This window comes from Lycium barbarum, chromosome 5 (genome assembly GCF_019175385.1).
Source record: "Lycium barbarum isolate Lr01 chromosome 5, ASM1917538v2, whole genome shotgun sequence".
Taxonomy (NCBI): Eukaryota; Viridiplantae; Streptophyta; class Magnoliopsida; order Solanales; family Solanaceae; genus Lycium; species Lycium barbarum.
The window spans coordinates 134,963,237-134,982,320 of record NC_083341.1 but is presented as its reverse complement, the minus strand read 5'-3'; the positions used below and the strand labels follow the sequence as shown (position 1 = coordinate 134,982,320).

At 42.1% G+C, this 19,084-nt stretch overlaps 1 protein-coding gene across 1 annotated transcript; it reads left to right on the top strand.

The window, feature by feature from the left end:
- The first annotated feature begins 1,380 nt into the window (after positions 1 to 1,380).
- Positions 1,381 to 5,000, top strand: LOC132641711 (uncharacterized). The gene is made up of 4 exons (XM_060358785.1): positions 1,381 to 1,574; positions 3,044 to 3,364; positions 3,425 to 3,981; positions 4,063 to 5,000. Exons 3-4 carry the CDS (start codon positions 3,661 to 3,663, stop codon positions 4,495 to 4,497), a joined length of 756 nt encoding a protein of 251 aa, XP_060214768.1. The 5' UTR covers positions 1,381 to 1,574; positions 3,044 to 3,364; positions 3,425 to 3,660; the 3' UTR covers positions 4,498 to 5,000.
- The last annotated feature ends 14,084 nt before the right edge of the window (positions 5,001 to 19,084 follow it).

Genomic DNA, 19,084 nt, shown 5'->3' with positions numbered 1-19,084 from the left:
AAGAAGGAATTCTCACTGGGCCACCTAATACACCTATATTCTCCGAGAATATTCCGGGGTGGGGTCATGAAATTAACCAAGCGCAGCCGGAACCCGTTCTTCTCGAAGATGGACGAAGACCGGGACAGGGGATGGCTTGAACGCTACGTTCGGGTAAAAACCGAGGACATAATCCCGGCCGCCCATCTACCTTTTCCGGAGAAATGGAACGACAAGCGTAAGTTCGATCCTTTGAGCAATCATTCTTACTTGTTCAGCCGCTTTTGGTATTGTTTTCTCATTGCCCTTTTCTTATTTTTTCCAGCAAACGGATTTGTTCCCCCGGCTATTCTCAATTGTAGACACGTAATTTTGACCCTCCCCGTGTGTTTAATTTTATAGTGTTTAAATACTTCTTTTAATTTTAATTTTTGACTTGTCGATTGTATTCTATTTTTATTTAGTAGGCTTATTTGCGAAAATAAAAAAGAACAAATATATTTGCTATTTTTAGAATATAAGTTATGTTTTAATTTGCAACAGAAGAAAGAAAATTTTCCCAAAAAATATGTTTTCTTAGTTTCTAAAGTTCTCACAACTTTTGAGTTCTATAAAATAGCTTTAAGCTACTGTAATAGTGTTTTAGTTGGGAGAATTATTTTCTTGTCATTTTGATTTCGTTTCAATATTTTGGGTGATATTTTATTTCATTAAATTAGTTAGTATATTTTATTTTAGTTTAAGTTTTCTTTTAGATAATTCAAGAAATATCTCATTATTTTTGTCTTTTTCCCTAACTAACTCACACATAATTCTTGCTCACCACTTCACTCTTCCACAAAAATATATCACCTCACAAAATGACAAAAGTTATAACAAACCTCAAAAAGGGGAGGGGTTCACGTGATAGAGAATATATTATTGTTGCAGGTGGGGCCCACACAAAAAAAAGGAAAAATTAAAGAAAGAGGGAGGGAACACCAAAAGGGGAGATGCATTATTTTTATATAGGGAAGGTACAGATACAGGGAGAAGGGGGAAATAGATAGATGGGTGAATAGGAATAGATAGAGAAATATATAGAGAGAGAGTAACGGACAGGGGAGAAGAGAAAAAAAAAAATCCCATCATCTTCTTTATTATATCATCATCTTCTTCATTTATTCTCCATACCAAAACACCATTAAACTCACCCATTTTTAATCACATAAAAGACCCATAAGCTTACTCTTTAAACTTCAACATCAAATCAGCCGCCTACCAAAAATTTCAAAAAAAAAAAAAAAAAAAAAAACAATGAGGACCTAGAACACTAATCAGCCATAAGAGCACTCAAATCATTTCCATCACACCTAAAAATCATTAGCCACAATTTACCAAAAAAGAAAAACCATAAAAAACCTACACTAGACATAAAGAATGGGATCTGAGCAGTAAACAACTGTTAACCCTTGCTATCGAGATAGTATTGGAGTCAAGAGGTTCGTCGGAGGAAGCGAGTCGAGGTTTCAGCCTGCGGTTCGGTTTTCAAAGCAATCATCTGTGTTTATGTGCGAGTTTGGAGTTCTCATCGCTCAACCTGGAAAGGAATAAAGGTCTTTTTTTTAAAATATAATCCTCGTTGTTAATATATCGTGTGTTTACTTTTTCCTTTTAGATGCATGCTTTCATGTTTAATCAATGTTAACCTCGCAACATGTCCATCCTCTTTTTCCATTTGACTTATTTAGCGTTTTTCTTTGAGTTTACTTGTGGTTGGTAATTTAATATCAATTATAGTCCATTTGTGTTCATATATTTGTTGTTAATGAGTAATTTAATTTAGAAAGGAGAAGTCTCTGTTCGGTTAGTTTAAGATACAAATTTTGACGAGAGTATGATTTACTGTTTCTTGAGTTAATGTTGTATTGGATTTTAATTCCTAGTTTGCTGTAATGACTAATGAACCTTCCTTATTAATATAATGAGCTAATAAGTGAAATGCTTGAAACATTAATTTCATATTAGAGTGATCTATTTTGACGCGTTGTTACTGAGTATTTGAACTGCTATTTGTTTGGTCGTGAAATGCTTCTAAAATAAATTAAATGTGGACTTGTGATTTAAATATTTTTTTGGGGCCTAGACCAATGTCTAAAGCATCAATTAATTTAATTATGAGAAGAAGCGAGATGGGTTGCGAATTTACTCAAAACCCGTTGTCAATAGAGTGAAAATTAATAATAACCAAATAATTTTAAGTCTCGAATTTTAGAGACAAATAATTGCCTTTAACGCTAGACGAACTTTAGGCACGTTTCAAAACGTTTGTTTCTATTAAGAATGCGGTTACGCATCTTATTTCGAGACGTTCTTTTTAATAACTCAAGGATGCGGTTACGTACCTTGGCCAAACTCGTTTTAATAATTAATTTTGTCTCGAGTAAGAATGCAGTTATGCATCTTATTTTGCGACGCTTAAAAGATGCGGAATGCGGTTACGCATCCGGTTTAAGACCAATAAATGTTCAACAATAAAAGTACGAGCAAATCAAGGCTTAAATACATAATATATCCAAAGATTAATTTAAGCTAAGTATAAGTCGATAAAGCGACCGTGCTAGAACCACGGGACTCGGGGAATGCCTAACACCTTCTCCCCGGTCAACAGAATTCCTTACCCGGTCTTCTGTTTTCGCGGACCATAATAAAGAGTCATTTCCTTTTGATTAGGGATTCATAAGGTGGCTTGGAACACCAAAACTCAATTCCAAGTGGCGACTCTGTAAAATAAATAATCCCTACTCAAAACCGTCACTTCAATTGGAAAAACCCTTAAATAAAAAAAACTTGCGCGTTTATAGCGCGAGGGCGCAAAAAAGGGGTGTGACATCAATCTGAGTGAATGGGTCACAACACTCCTCAACCAGCTCCCCTACGAGGACCGAACATGGGCCCATCTGTCACGCGGTCGATGGATCGCTCAAAATCATGGTAACGTTTGACCCTCCTTCGTTTTTGCTACATCTTTTAGCCATTCGTGGTCATCAGTTTTCTCAATCCTGCTTATGCATTTGTCGTTCAGGTTTGCCGAAGGGCTCGGTAGCATACAGATCGGAGTCGGGGGCCGCTTCTCCTGCACCGGCGTCTGCGTTCGACACGGCGGGTTCTTCCCGTGTTCTTGCCGAAGCTTCCAAAAGGAAACGGCCCTCCGAAAAGGGGCAACCGTCCAAACGGAAGAAGGCAAGAAGTGTTGCCCGGCCCCTGAGAGAAGAAGCGGAGCCCGACATCATAGTTCGGAGGGTCGACTTAACCCCGTCACCGGCTCCGGTACCCGAGGAGACTGCCTCCGTTCCGCCTTTACCTTCTATCAACGAAGGTCTCTTGATTCCCGTTCTTTCTTCAGGTGCGGAAGAAATCCTTTCCCCGGCTCCTCTTCGGTCGGTTGATTTTGTCGATATTTCAGGTGAGACTTTTTCGGAAGATATTCCCCTGCAGAGGAGAAAGGGACTCGGGGAAACGGCTGTCACTACAGCTGATCAAAGGGCCGCCCCAGCTCCGGAGACCGAAGCCCCCATTCACGCTCATCCATCTCCCGACTGTGAACCTGTCTCTACTGCGGAGTCCCCGGTCTTTGCCAGAAACATTGAGTCCACGCCAAGTTCATCTACCCCGGCTCTGAGGGTTGAAGATTTTAAAGATATGTTTTCAACCATTCCTCCTGCTACCGGTGAAGCTGCGGGTTTCGACCATCTTCCAATTTCTCGAGCCACGAGGTCGGCTAACCGGCAGTCAGAATCTGGTTCTAGAGATAACCCGGTGACCATCTTCCCGGCTCCGAGCGTAGAACCAAGAAGAACCAGATCGGTCGTAATCACCGTCCCCGAGGATTGCGGCTTTCTATCACGCCCGGTGGGAGTAGCAAGCTATTTGCGACCTCTTGTCTCCGACTCGGACAAGCATAAAATGACCGGGGTCACCTGGCAGTGCCTTATGAACGAAGGCATGCACGCGGGCAACCGGGTAAGACCCTTAAGCCACCCTTGTATATTAGTATACTTTATGCTCACTTTGTTTGATTCTTCATGTTTGTTTCTCTTGCAGAGTGTGGTACTGGTCAACGAGGCCTTCATCCGTGCCCAACACGAGATGGACGATCTCCGAGGCCAACTAGATGCGCAAGGCCGAGAGACGGAGAAATATAAGCATCTCCTCCGAGAGAAAGAGGAAGAGTTGGGTCGGGCGGCTGTTCTTGCCAACCTTCGTCCCGAGCTCGATGCGGCCAAGGACGAAAATCGTCGCTTGAAGAGTGAATTGGCTGCCATGACCGATTATAATCGAAGCCTCGAGGCTGAGAAGATTGGCCTTAGCCGAGACAAAGCCCAATTTTCGTCGAGGCTGGACGAGCTGGAGGCCACCGTATCCCAACTCTGGGGGGAACTGGATTTGGTGAAGGCCGATGCAACGAGCCTAGCCGAGAGGAACCGGCTATTGGAATCCGACACCGCTCTGTACAAAGAACGCATGAGAGTTTTTTAGGAGAAAGCCGAGGAGCGGTCTCGGATATGTGAGGGCTTAAAAGCCGAGCTGGAGGAGGCGGTGAGCGCCAACGATGTTCTTAAGGCCGAGCTAGAAGCTGCTGTTCATATGAGGAATATTGCTGTGGCAAACCGGGCCGAGCTGGAGACTAAGTTGACTAAAGTCGAGGCTGATTTGGAAGAGACCTGGAAAGGCGTAGAGGCGGCCGAGGCTCATACTGCCATTGTCGCTGAGTACGAGAAGTGGAAGTCTCGGCGGCTCACCCTCTAAGAAGCCGAGCGCGGATTCTCCGATCTTCCGGCCCTGATAAACCAGGCCAAAGAGATGGAGGAGGAGGCAAACCATGCTCTCGGGTCCGACTCAGATGATTCCGAACGAACCGAGTCCGATCATTCTGCCTCTAGTCCTGCCGAGTAGCATAGGATTTTTGCTTTTTGCCTTTGCTGGCCTTTTGACTTTTGATGTAAAAGTATTCTTTGTAAAAGCGTCTTTTGTATATATGAAAGTTGCACTTTTCTCGTTTCTTCATTTGAGTGCTTGTTTTTATTTTGCCTTGAATTATTGGTCCGTTTTTTGGATAAGATGATCCGTAGTCATTGATTAATTCTACCCGTAGGACTTACCATATGTTTTGTGACTTCGGATCTTTCCATGCTCATGATATGCGCTTCTTTAGGACCGGCATTTTTCATGGACGGTTTGCGATGACCTCGTCGGCCTTGTCTAATTTCGACCATAGTGCCCGGTGTAGGGCGTATAAATTGAACAATGCCTAAATACGACCATTGTAATGGTTTCTGTATTGCAAGTGTTTGTACATATGAGAATTTTCATTTCTTGTATCTTTGCCGTAGCAAACACTAAATGGGACACGATTCATTATGATCGTTTGGTCCTTACATCGGAAGCGATGGCCGGTGGCCAGCCTTTGTTTTTGCCGTGGCAAATGCTGAGCTTCTTTGTTTCTCTTTGTCGTGACATGCTTCGATGTGGGTACTATGCCCCCTTAACACTTATCCGAGCTTCGAGGTCGGGTGAGTGTTATCAAGCCCCCACTCGAAAGGTGTGACCTCAGGTGTCCGAATGCTGGCCCTTTATCTTTGTCGCGTAGCACGTTGTACTTGTTGCCTCATTAAAAACCTCGTCGAAAAACCCATTTTGGGACAAAACCGCACTAAGGAAAAGAGTGCAACACGTGCTTTTAGTCCTAAATTCTAATCTTATGCTGTCCTCGATTTCCTGTAAAAGAAAAATACTGTTAACAAAAGGTATATGAGACGATCATACCTTAGCAGTAGTATGTTTTTAGATGGGCTATGTTCCAGTTGTTGCGCAGGCATTGCCCATCCATGGACTCCAGCTGGTATGATCCTTTGCCCGTTACACCGGTTACCTTGTATGGTCCTTCCCAGTTCGGTCCTAGCTTTCCCTCGTTGGGGTTCTTTGTATGCAAAGTGACCTTTCGAAGCACCAAGTCCCCAACTCGAAAATGCCGAAAGTTGGCTCTCCGATTGTAGTATCTTTCCATTCTTTGCTTTTGGGCCGCAATTCGGACCAATGCGCTTTCACGCATCTCATCTGCGAGGTCTAGTCTTACGGTCATGGCCTCCCCATTTAATTCCTCGATTGCATATCTGAACCAGAGGGTCGGTTCACCAACCTCAACGGGTATAAGGGCTTCGGCCCCGTATACCAATGAGAAAGGGGTTTCGCCCGTGCTAGACTTGGGCGTGGTTCGGTAAGCCCACAACACCTCCGGTAATACCTCTCTCCAATGGTGCTTTGATGCTTCTAGCCTTTTCCTTAGGTTTTGGATTATTGTTTTGTTTGTGGATTCTGCTTGTCCGTTTGCACATGGGTGATATAGGGTCGACACAATCTTCTTGATCTTCAACCCTTCGAGAAAACTGTTGACCTTGCTACCCACGAACTGAGGACCATTATCACAGGTTATCTCGGCTGGAATGCCAAAACGGCAGACGATGTGATCCCATATGAAGTCGATAACCTCCTTTTCTCTGATTTTTTCAAAGGCCTGTGCTTCCACCCACTTAGAAAAATGGTCAGTCATAAACAAAATAAAACGTGCCTTACCTGGTGCCCAGGGTAACGGACCCACGATGTCCATTCCCCACTTCATGAACAGCCATGGTGAGACCACCGAATGCAGCAACTCCCCGGGCTGGTGAACCATTGGGGCATGTCTCTGACACCCGTCACATTTTTGGACAAAGTTTCTCGTGTCTTCATCCATCTGATTCCAGTAATATCCGGCCCTGATAAGCTCTCGGACCAGAGCTTCTGCGCCAGAGTGATTGCCACAGGTTCCTTCATGTACCTCTCTCATCACGTACTCCGTTTCCCCGGGGCCCAAGCACTTAGCCAAGGGTCCGTGGAAAGAGCGTCGGTATAATTGGCCGTCCACTAAGCAAAAACGGGCGGCCTTGGTTCGTAACGAACGCGACTCCTTCGGGTCACTTGGGAGCTTATCATCGCGCAAGTAGTCAATGTATTTGTTGCGCCAATCCCAAGTCAAACCTGTTGAATATATTTCGGCATGTCCGCTTTCTATGGCCGTTTTTTATAGTAGCACCATTGATCCGGGGTTGATTTCGTCCCCTTCGACCGCGGATCCCAAATTTGCTAATGCATCGGCCTCGCAGTTCTGTTCTCTCGGTATGTGCTACATGGTCCATTTTTTAAATCGGTGAAGCACCACTTGGGGTTTTTCGAGGTACCTCCGCATCCGTTCGTCCTTGACTTCGAACGTGCCATTCACCTGGTTTGCAACCAAAAGCGAGTCGCACTTTGCCTCGATAGTTTCTGCCCCCATGCTTCGAGCCAATTCCAAACCTGCAATCATAGCCTCATACTCGGCTTCATTGTTAGTTAATTTGGTAGTTTTGATGGACTGTCGAATGACATCCCTGGCCGGGGCCCTAAGGACAATACCAAGCCCGGAACCTCTAAGGTTCGAGGCCCCGTCCGTAAACAGAGACCAAATGCCCGTGGCCTTCCCCGAGGTTAGTAGGAATTCTTTTTCGACCTCGGGGACCATAGCTAGGGCAAATTCTGCCACAAAATCGGCCAAGATTTGGGATTTGATGGCCGTTCGAGGTCTGTATTCGAGGTCGTAACCGCTAATCTCTACAACCCATTTTGTTAGCCTACCCGACAACTCCGGTTTATGCATGATGTTTTTCAAAGGATAAGTAGTTACTACACATATGGGATGGCTTTGAAAATAAGGTTTAAGTTTTCTGGAGGCACTCACCAGTGCTAATTCCAACTTTTCCAAATGGGGGTAACGGGTCTCCGCGTCCCCCAATGTTCTACTTACATAATAGATAGGGAATTGCGTACCTGATTCTTCTCGGACCAAAATGCCGCTTACCGCCACTTTGGAGACAGCTAGGTACAGGAATAGTGTCTCACCCGCCTTCGGCGTGTGCAGTAGCGGGGGGCTAGACAAGTATTTCTTCAAATCCTGTAGAGCTTCTTGGCACTCTGGTGTCCAAACAAAATCGTTCTTCTTCCTGAGCAAGGAGAAGAACAGGTGACTCTTGTCCGAGGATCTCGATATGAAGCGACTTAGCGCTGCGATTCTCCCGGTGAGTTTCTGAACCCCTTTTATGTTGTTCACCACCTCGATATCCTCGATGACCTTGATCTTATCCGGGTTGATTTCGATCCCTCAGTTTGACACCATGAAACCCAGGAATCTGCCGGATCTTACTCCGAAGGCGCACTTCTCCGGGTTGAGCTTCATGTTGTATTTGCGAAACACATCAAAGGTTTCCTATAAATGCTTTAAATGGTCCTCTGTTTCCAGAGACTTAACAACCATATCGTCAACGTAAACTTCCATTGTTTTCCCTATTTGTTCTTCGAACATTCCATTAACTAGGCGTTGGTAAGTTGCACCGGCATTTTTTAATCCGAAAGGCATGACATTATAACAGTAGGTCCCGTACCGGGTGATGAAGGATGTTTTCTCTTGATCCTCCGGGTACATCCAGATCTGGTTATACCCGGAGTAAGCGTCGAGAAAACTCAACATCTCATGTCCGGCCGTCGCATCGATTATTCTATCGATGTGAGGCAACGGAAATGAGTCCTTCGGATATGCCTTATTTAAATCTTTGAAATCAACACACATTCGAAATTTGTTACCTTTTTTGGGCACTACCACAACGTTGGCCAGCCACTCCAGGTATTTCACTTCCCGGATGGAGCCTATTTTCAAAAGTTTTGTTACATCGTCCTTTACGAATGTGTGTTTAGCCTCCGCCATGGGTCTTCCCAGGTATACCTTTCTGTCCGGGAGATATTCGAATAGAATGACCTGCTCCAGTTCCTCCACAGTTAACTGGGTCGCATCCGAGTCATCTGGCATGACGAACGATCTGGGTACCTCGTAATCTTCCTCTTCATGTACCGGGTTCAACCCGGCGCACTTTGATTGCTATTTGGGAACCTTTCCTCCGGTTGTATCTTTCTCTTCCGGCCTCTTGGGCTGAGGTGCCACTTCTTCTACTGCGAACATTTCCCTTGCTGCGGGCTGCTCGCCTCGGATGGTTTTCACCCCCTCCGGCGTGGGGAACTTCAATAGCTGATGTAGTGTTGAAGGCACTGCCCTCATGCTATGTATCCAAGGTCTGCCCAATAGTGCATTATATTTCATGTCCCCCTCGATCACGTAGAACACCGTTTGCTGAAGGGTGCCATCTACATTCACGGGCAGTGAGATCTCCCCCTTCGTGGTTTCACTTGCCATATTGAACCCGCTTAATACTCAAGCCACTGGTACGATCTGACCGAGCAGTCCCAGCTGTTCAACCACTCTCCATCGGATGATGTTGGCCGAGCTGCCTGGGTCAACCAAAATACGTTTGACCTTGGTTTTAAAGACTAGTATAGAAATTACCAATGCATCATTGTGGGGTTGGATGACGTCCTCCGCGTCTTCGTCATTAAAGAAGATAGATCCCTCGGTCGAATGATCTCGAGTGCGCTTTTCACGAACGATAGAAATCTTCGTCCGCTTCATTACCGGCCCTCGAAGGGCGTCAATGCCCCCCACTATCATGTTGATCCTATGTTGGGGTTCGACAGGTTCGGGCCTTTGATAAGATTCTCTTTCCTTATAATGATTTTTTGCCCGCTCGCTCAGCAGGTCTCGGAGGTGACCATTTTTCAATAACCGGGCTACCTCCTCTCTCAATTGGCGGCAATCCTCGGTTCTATGACTGTGGGTTCCGTGATATTCACACATTACGCTCGGATCCCGCTGACCCGGGTCCGATCTCAACGGTTTAGGCCATCTTACATCGGGGACACGTCCAATAGCCGAGACAAGTCCTGAAGTACTAACATTGAAGTTGTACTCCGAAATTTTTGGCGGAACTTTATTACTGGCGGAACTTCTAGCATCACTCCTAAACGAGAGCCCCCGACTGTTCGACGGGCGTTCGACGTGCTTGCTGCCCCGTCCAGAGAAATGGCTTGGACCCTCGTTTGATTTTTTCGAACTGAAATTTGGTCTCTCCGAATGGGGATATGGTCGAAACCTCTCTTTCGATGATTCGGGCTTCGTTTCGTATCCCTTTCTTGGTGCCTCGAAACCTCTATTTACTTTGATCCTTACCGGAGAGAGCTCGAATTGATCGTCCTCCACCCGAATATTGGACTCATACCGATTGTGGACGTCGGCCCATGTCACGGCCTCGTATTCTAGCAAACTTTCTTTCAATTTGGCCGAAGCCACCGAGCTTAGCATGTTGAGTCCCTTTGTGAAAGCCTGCGCGGCCCATTCTTCTGGCACCGGGGGGAGTTTCATCTACTCCCTCTGGAACCGGGTGTCGAACTCCCGTAATAGCTCGTCGTCCCTTTGGGTTATTCGAAAAATATCAGCCTTATGGGCCTGCACCTTTATTGCACCGGCATGGGCTTTTACGAAGGCGTCGGCGAGCATTTCAAAAGAAGTGATCGAATGCTCGGGTAAATGATCGTACCACGTCAATGCCCCCTTCGATAGAGTCTCTCCAAATTTTTTCAACAATACCGACTCTATCTCATCTTCTTCCATATCATTGCCCTTTATAGCACAGGTGTACGAGGTCACGTGCTCATGCGGGTCCATGGTGCCGTTGTATTTCTGAATATTCGGCATCTTGAATCTCTTCGGGATCAACTTGGGGGCCGCACTCGGAGGAAAAGGCCTTTGAATATACCTTTTGAGTTTGGCCCTTTTAGCAAAGGTGGAGCCCCCGGTATCTGGTCCACCCGAGAGTTGTAAGTCTCGACCCTCTTTTCGGTGGAGTCCACTCGCCTCGCCAAAGTTTCAAGCATCTTCAGAACCTCGGTGGAGGAACCGGCTCCAGAATCATTACTCTCGACCGTCCGTGGCTCGTTCCTTCTGATTTCCGCCGTACCCTTAGCCTTTTCCGGCCCAGCTTCCTCTTGGCCATTCTGCAACCGGGCAATCGCCATTCCTTGCTCGGCAATTGCTATTATTTGTTCCTGCAACATCTCAAAAATCAAACGCAAATTAATGCTATCATTCGGTGCCTCCGGTTCTCTCTGACTTTGGGTCCGAGACAATGTAACGGAGTTATGAGTCCTTAGAGGATCAGTGGCCGGTAAGGCGGCATTCTCTTGATCCACGGTGTTTTGTCGATTGAGGCCCTCCCTCGAGTCAATGTGATTCGGGTCAGCAGGATTTGGTAGTCCCCGTGGTTCGCTTCCCTCATTTTCTGCCACAATTTCGGTGTTATTAACGTGACCAGATTGTCCGACGTCTGCCATCGGTCCGTTTTCGGCGAGACAAACGGGGGGTGGAAGCGTTACGATTTAGATGGATACGATAAAAATCAAGACTAAGAACTATTATCCTAGCCCCACGGTGGGCGCCAAACTGTTTACCCCGAATTTGGTAACCAATTGAATTTATATGTGGGTATAGGATATGTGCTTGAGTCTCAATATGAATCACAAAGAGTTGATATGAATGTCTGTTAACACACGAATAACAGGCATAAATGCCGGATAAATGCTCACGTAACGAGTTGATTGAAGAAATATAGCATAAATGACAAGATTTGCCATGGACCGAATCGGTCTTTGGGAAGCAAGATTTTTATATATGTATTGTGTTACAAATGTTCTTGAAAGTAAAAAGATGAGCCAACCCCCTTAAGGGAGGAGGACATACCCTATCTATAGCAGTGAGCCCATGGGCTTCATACAATATGAGTTAAAATAACAATAGAAAGGACAGCCCCTGCACGGATGTGGTGGGATTAGACTGACGGCGCCGTCTGACACACGCATAGTTGGTAGCCGACCATGACGTGACACCACTGATGCGCTTCAGCAACGGTCATAACGGACCAACGGATATCCGGACAAACGGCTGTCCGGATCAACGATGATGAACCCTCGGAAAGAGTCCCCGAACCACCGGTGGCATAGAGACCGGGCCAAATGGCGCCTCTGCTCGACTTCGATCAAAGCGCTTATCCGGAAAGGTGTGATGCCCTCGTGCGAACTCTCGGCCCTTTTCTCCCTCCGATCCATAGTTTCTCCGGATTGACTCATATCCGATTTTCACCGTATACACTCTTCCCAATCGCTCTTTTCCAACTCCGGTCAGTTTCTCCCCCTTCTTGTTCTTGTGGCTCTTTCTCATTTTTATTTTCAATGAATTGCATGAACTGCTCCCATCGAAAACTCACAGCAAAATGACATACTATTTCAGTTTGCTGCACAGACCAAAGTATGCAACCTGCAACCTTATTGGTCCAAAACATTATCTTTTTATCTCTGGTATGCAAACATTAGTTGACAGAAATGATATACATAAACTTTTCCTTTTAATTTCTTTTGCGCGGGGATGGGGGATTTTATAATTCAATCAAGCAGATCTGCAGAAAGTTAACAACCAAGAAAATCACCGATTCGAGCGACTACACTAAAACAAATAGATCTATGGAAATCCAATAGATTACATACGAAACAAGACATCAATTCTGCCTTATTTGGTGGGATTCTCAAATTCAACGCAAATTACGCAAGAAAAAGAAAACACAAATTGAAAATAAAAATGAAAAAGAGCCGCAAGGACAAGAAGAGGGAGAAACTGACCGGAGTTGGAAAAGAGAGATTGGGAAGAGGTGTTAGGGGTGATGAGGTGGAAATGCCACGTGACATCCACCTCATCAAATACCAGTGCCACATAGGCTTGGATGTCCACTTTGGACAACTTTAACGAAGAAAGGGTATATTTGAACCCAAAGTATAACGAAGGGTATATTTGGCCCTTTTTCTCGAAGTACAAGGGTATATTTAACCCTTTTCCGTTATAAAAATGATAATTATCGGCAAAACAAAGGGCAAAGTAAGTCCTTATGGAGAGAAAATGGTTAGCTAATCAGCAGGAAGATATACTATTCAGTGTAGTCAATAGTCTGGATAATTCAACTACAGATGTGGGTAGTATTTCGTTGCACATCTTGCACAAAGGGATAACATCAAAATTACAAACAAATGAAATCACAGCAAACTAGTTTGCCCACTGAGAACTCAGATGAGATAATAGCAACGTCCAACTGTGTAGGCTTTCCCGTCATCCAACACATCTTCAAGCGTACATACCTATAATATATAAAGAATTTTAATTTAAAAAACTAACCGAATATTCTCTCTATCAAAAATTACAAACCAAAAGCTTTTGGCAAAGATAGTTCAAAAATTACACCAAAAGCATGAATCTTCCCAATAAATAAAATTGATTGCAACTATACACAAAACTGATCATAAAATACAAATGTTATATCTTCTCTTTTTTTATATCTATATTATATTAAAAGTATGAACTCATAAACTTAAAAGTTAAATTACTAAAATGCCCTTCTTAATAATCTAACTATTCTGCTTATTAAAATAAAAAAATAAAAAAAAAAGAAAACTAATCCTACGAATTAACTGCTCAAAGAAAACAGTCACAAGACACAACCATTCGGTTGTTCAAATGACAAATTCCCACATAAAGCCATCATACTATATTCTCCACAAGAAAATTAACGGATTACTATGTTCATGTTCCCATCACATGCTGCCAATTTAGTGCGCTATACTCTCTTTTCCTCATCACTCATGTCTTATGTATGTTTAATATTTTCAAAAAGGTGTTCTATACTTGCCAACAATTATTGATTTTAATACCCTTTTAAATATCTAAGGACCATAATTGTTTGAAAAGGTACGCAGCTTTAAAAGTTCATGAAAAGATGAAATATTGGTCACAAAGCTTGGCAAAATCAGCGCTGGTTTGGCATAACCGTTCAAATAATTTACAAATTAGTGGACGTGCTTTCCAATTCCTTCAGAAGGTAAGTCTTTCATTCATTTTTTAATTTTTTAATTCTCTTTTATATGGACTTTTGTCAAACTCCTACCCATTTTTCCCATCAGTAAGATAAATGATAATTTGATTTTAAGAACTTCCATTATAGTTAAATCAAAATTGAGTTTTAGGTTTCGTTTTAATCTTCCATGAATGAATTGACAGCAGATTGTATCTTTTCTTCTATGTTAGTATTTCTCTAGATTTTGAGTTAATTTACTATTATTTTTACGAGTATTTTATAGTGGTTGGATAATCATTTAAAGTTCCTTTCAAATCCAATATATATCGACGATGACTCATGTTGTCGCTTAAGGATTCTTATTAGGGAAAAGGGTAAAAAAATACCCCTCTACTTTATTTTGATGGCTAAAAATATCCTCCGTTATAATTTTGGATCATTTATGCCCATAGTAAAAAAATTACCATGGCTTTAAAAAATATGTCTACTAAAAAAAAAATAGGTAGACTTTTTTTAAAGTCACGTGACATTTTTTTAATTAAAAAATAACCTAAATGATTTTTTTAAAAAAAACTTCCATCAATGAAAAGGGTATATTTGAACCATTTTGTAACGACGGGGGTATATTTACACCATTTTATAACAGCAAGGGTATATATACACCACTTTTGTAACGAGGGGTATATCTGCTCTAAATCGCAAAGTTGAGGGGTATATTTGCACCTTTGCCCATTATTCAAATAACTCGATTTCATAAAAAATAACTCACTCTCCTATTTTATCCGCCTGGATCCACCTCTTAAAATAACTCATTCTTCTTCTCTGAGAAAATCCGGTGAACCAGCCATCTCTGACGAACCACAGAATCAATGAACTACCACGGAGAAAGAGATAGTGTTGTTGGCTTACATTGCTAGTGAAGATGGCGAGCGGCGCCGTCTCCTTTGTTTTTGTGTTGTTGAACCATAGTTAAGAAATGTTTCCACCTTGAACAATTAAAATGGCTCAAAGAATCAGACTCGCAGTTGTGTCATACATGTCAACTACAAACATTTTCACAAAAGTGTTATTCACAACCTCAATATTATGATTCGACATATCTAAGGAACCAACGCAACTCTTCCATCCATAGAGGGCAACCTGACTTGCGGCTTTCACACAAACCAATTTTACAAAACACTGCATAGTTTCCTATGACATAGATCTTTAGCGTCGAGCACAAGAGTGATGACACGATCTCTTATTCTTTTGTAATATGTCATTTCTCTAAAGACACCACATCAAAATATGTGCGTTCAATTTCTACAAGTTTTGAAAAAAACAGAGACTGCGGCGCTCGCCATCTTCATCAGCAATGTAAACCAACAATACTGTCTCCTTCTCCGTGGTTGTTCATCGATTCAGTGGTTCGCCGCATTTTCTCATAGAAGAAGAATGGCTTATTTTAGGAGGTGGATCGGGGCGAGTAAAATAGGGGAGTGGGTTATTTTTTATGAAATCGGGTTATTTGAATCAATTTGGGGATTTCCGTCAAATAAAGGGTATATTTATTAACTTTCATAATAGCAGAGGGATAAATAACCCAAAATTGTAACGAAGGATATTTTTATCCATTAAAACAAAGTAGAGGGGCATTTTTGACCCTTTTCCCTTCTTATTAATGTAGATTGAGAAAAACCAATTCCATTCAAATTATACTCAATTTTATTTTTATCGTATTCATATCATTTTACAAATCATATACTACATGACATAGTATTGATATTATTTTATAAAAATGTGTACTACGTGACTTGATATACACGTCGAATAATTATACATGAAAGAATAAAGTACAATTCGTAACCGCAAATAAATTATTGTATTATATACATGTAAAGATCAATACATAAAATTTTATAAATACAGCATAGAGTGGTAAACAAAAAATTCAATTTTAACTAAGTAATAAAGATGATACCAATTCAATTAACTGTATCAAGCTAATTATAATGATGACTGAAGTAAGAAAACGTTTTTCTTCCCATAATTCAAATTTCACCACCTAAGGATATCCTCTCAAATCATTCAAAAGTAATTTCCAGTATATTTTTGCTTTGGAATGATAATAAATAAAGTTCAAGATCAAATAATTTCTATATTGGCTTATAATTTTTTCTACATGTTCTTACAGGACGACTGTATTGACGATTCATTCTCAAGAACGATGTCAATGTTCACAACAAAACTAATGAAAAATGTCAGAACAAAAAATATACCAACATTATCAAGCTATAAAAAATTACTTCCCCGCTTCAAATTATGTGAACCTTTTCGGAGTACGAGGGTCAAACGTGTTGAGTAGGTCCCTCCGACATGTGAAGCCCACCATAAGTTTTTCACGCCCCGAACCATGGCCTGGACGTAACACGGCACTCGGTGCCTGACTACATGTGACCGAGCGAACCACATGACTTGCTGAATCATCATGATGCATAACATAAGCGGAATATAACGTGAATGCATGATGAGCCTTTATACAACGTAATAAGTCATAATACTTAATAAAGTACTTGTTTGGACATGAGTGAGCCAAAATGGCTATGCGACTCCGAATAACTGTCATGACATAACTGTTTGTTCTAGTCTATGAAACCTCTATCATGAGTCTGACTGAAAAACATATTTACTAGGACAAGGCCCCCAACATACCTTTACATGCAACACTAAATAGAGGAATACAATGCTTAAAACCCCGAATGAAATGGGGCTCACCAATAAGCTGGTACGAGCAAATCCTAGTGATCAGAAGCATCGTCCTGTAAATCCGTACCTGCATCGTGAAATACAGGCCCCCGGGCAATAAAAAGGGGACGTCAGCACATTGAATGTACTGGTATGTAAAGCAACCGGAAGAACAACATGGGACATAGAATAACATGATAAGAACTGAAACTGAAAACTTGGACATGAACATGAGCATGAGCATGAGTACATAATCATGAAATTGAAACTGAAACTGAGTACTGGAACTGAACATAAACATGAGTATTGTAAGCATGAGATAATCTGTAATGATCTGTAATACCGACATGAACCACCACGGGGAGAAACGTGGAGTCTGATCTCTGCCCGATCAGCTAAGCCATCTCGTACCTTGCCGGGGCACGAGACATGAACATGTCATGAATGGATCCAAATCCCTCAATGGGGGGAAATATGAATGAATCGTTCTATCTGGGCGGAGCGATCCTTATCCTACGTTGGCATACGTAGTTTCAGGCTATCTTGAGCCTTCTCGGTATTAATACAACTCCCGAACATGAGATTAATATAGTTGGCTAAGAAGCCCATGACTTTCGTGAATTAACTTGTACCTGTCTTGAAATCATGATCTCACGAAATAACTTGTAAACATGTTTTCATGAAATAACTTGTAAACTTGTACTTGATCATGAGAAATACCATAGTGCATAATCATATATTTGTAATTGACTTGAAAACATGCTTGTAATTTGTAAAATAACATTTTACAATTTCATATGAACATAATGAGAACACATGAGGAAGAATTCATGATTCATGGATTAAGCTAGGATTCCTAATGTCCGTAATGGAAGATTAGGAATACAATAACGAACATAGATACGAAATTCATGTACATACATACATAATTACGGGCTACCAATATGTTGGGTTTAATGCCCTAGGATTTGAACTTCATAGACTTTACTAAACGGATCATGGGGAAGAACGTAGAGGTTCCCATATGTGGATGGAAGTTCTACATACCTTAACCTCCCGCTTTTGAGCGTATCACAATGTCTTTCAATCCCTTCAACTTCAATCTATAGCAATACAAGTCATAGGGATTCTATATTAGCAACCATATCCATGTTTTGTTCATCTAAGCATTTTATCAAACACTTAGTAGGCATGAAGCTTTATAACCCTTATTCATGGTGTTTTCTTCACCAAATCCCCCTCCTTTTACTTCTAGCTAATTCTACAATCTCCATTAGATGTAATTAACATCATTTTTCATCAACCATACGAATACAACAATCCCAAGTCAACAATCTAACAACTCTAGCATAGTTCATATAATCTTCTTCAACAAACCCAATTATTATTCTCCCAAGAATTCATCAATTCACAACTATAAATGATTAGGGAGTAGAAACATTACCTTTTTGGAGTCCAATCCTCTTAAATTCGGGTTCTAGGGTTTCCACATCCAACAAAAATGTTCCAATCCTAACTCTATGGATTAGAAGAGTTTACTCAAGTTAGAAAGGAATTAGGGACTTAAATTCAACTTAGAATCATGATAAAAACTTACCTTGGAAGATCTTGAGGTTTGGGATTTGTTGTCTCTGAGTTTAGAGAGAATTTTCGTGAATGGGGTGTTGGGGAAATAAACCCCAACCCCAAATATAACAAGAAAACGCGCAAACCCGACTTTTGACCCAAAATTGACCTGTTTCGCGATGGTTCCGCGATACGGGTGCATCGCGCAACATTCTGCAGCTAAAAACTCAGAGTTGTACGATCGGTCAGCGAAGCGGGACCATCGCGCGCTCTCTCACGCGCCCTCACGCGCCCCGAGAAGCGATGGGTATCGGTTCTACACAGTGTTCGGTAAAATGGGCATAACTTCTTGTACAGATGTCCGTTTGACCCACATAATATACCGTTGGAAAGCTATTTCAAAGGGCTACAACTTTCATTAAGGAAGTTTTCCTAAATTACAAATTAATAAAAGGTTATGGTCGTTGGAAGTAAGACCTTCTATAAACTCACTTGCAAACATGCCCCGTAGAGTGGTTTCCAACATGTCTTTGCCCAAAGACATTTCTTATGACTTAATTGGTTTTCAAAACACTTCATATAACCCTCATATTGGTTCAATTATATTATCATCTTATGAGTCAAACTTTCGCCCGAAGCTACGAGGTGTTACAAAGTTGAATAGTAAATACGCGTGTTACTGTTCACGCGGTGTTACTGTGCACGCGGTTTACTGTGCGCGTGGTGTTACTGTTCACGTGTTTTTTCTGAAGCTTATAAATAGAGTTCTAAGCTTCATTTGGAAAACATCGCCAAAAATAACTCAAGTAGAGAAGAGTTAGAGAGAGATTCATTTGTGAGGTTGAGTGTTGTAACACTTGTAATATTTCTTCTTTAATAAGATCTGCAGCAACAACGTGGATGTAGCTCTCACATTGAGGGTGAACCAC

Bases quoted from the DNA above. Each gene is read 5' to 3' on its own strand.
- LOC132641711 (XM_060358785.1), top strand. From the start codon at position 3,661: ATGTTTTCAACCATTCCTCCTGCTACCGGTGAAGCTGCGGGTTTCGAC. The intron at 3,982-4,062 runs GTAAGACCCTTA...TTTCTCTTGCAG, and splicing joins GCATGCACGCGGGCAACCGG to AGTGTGGTACTGGTCAACGA.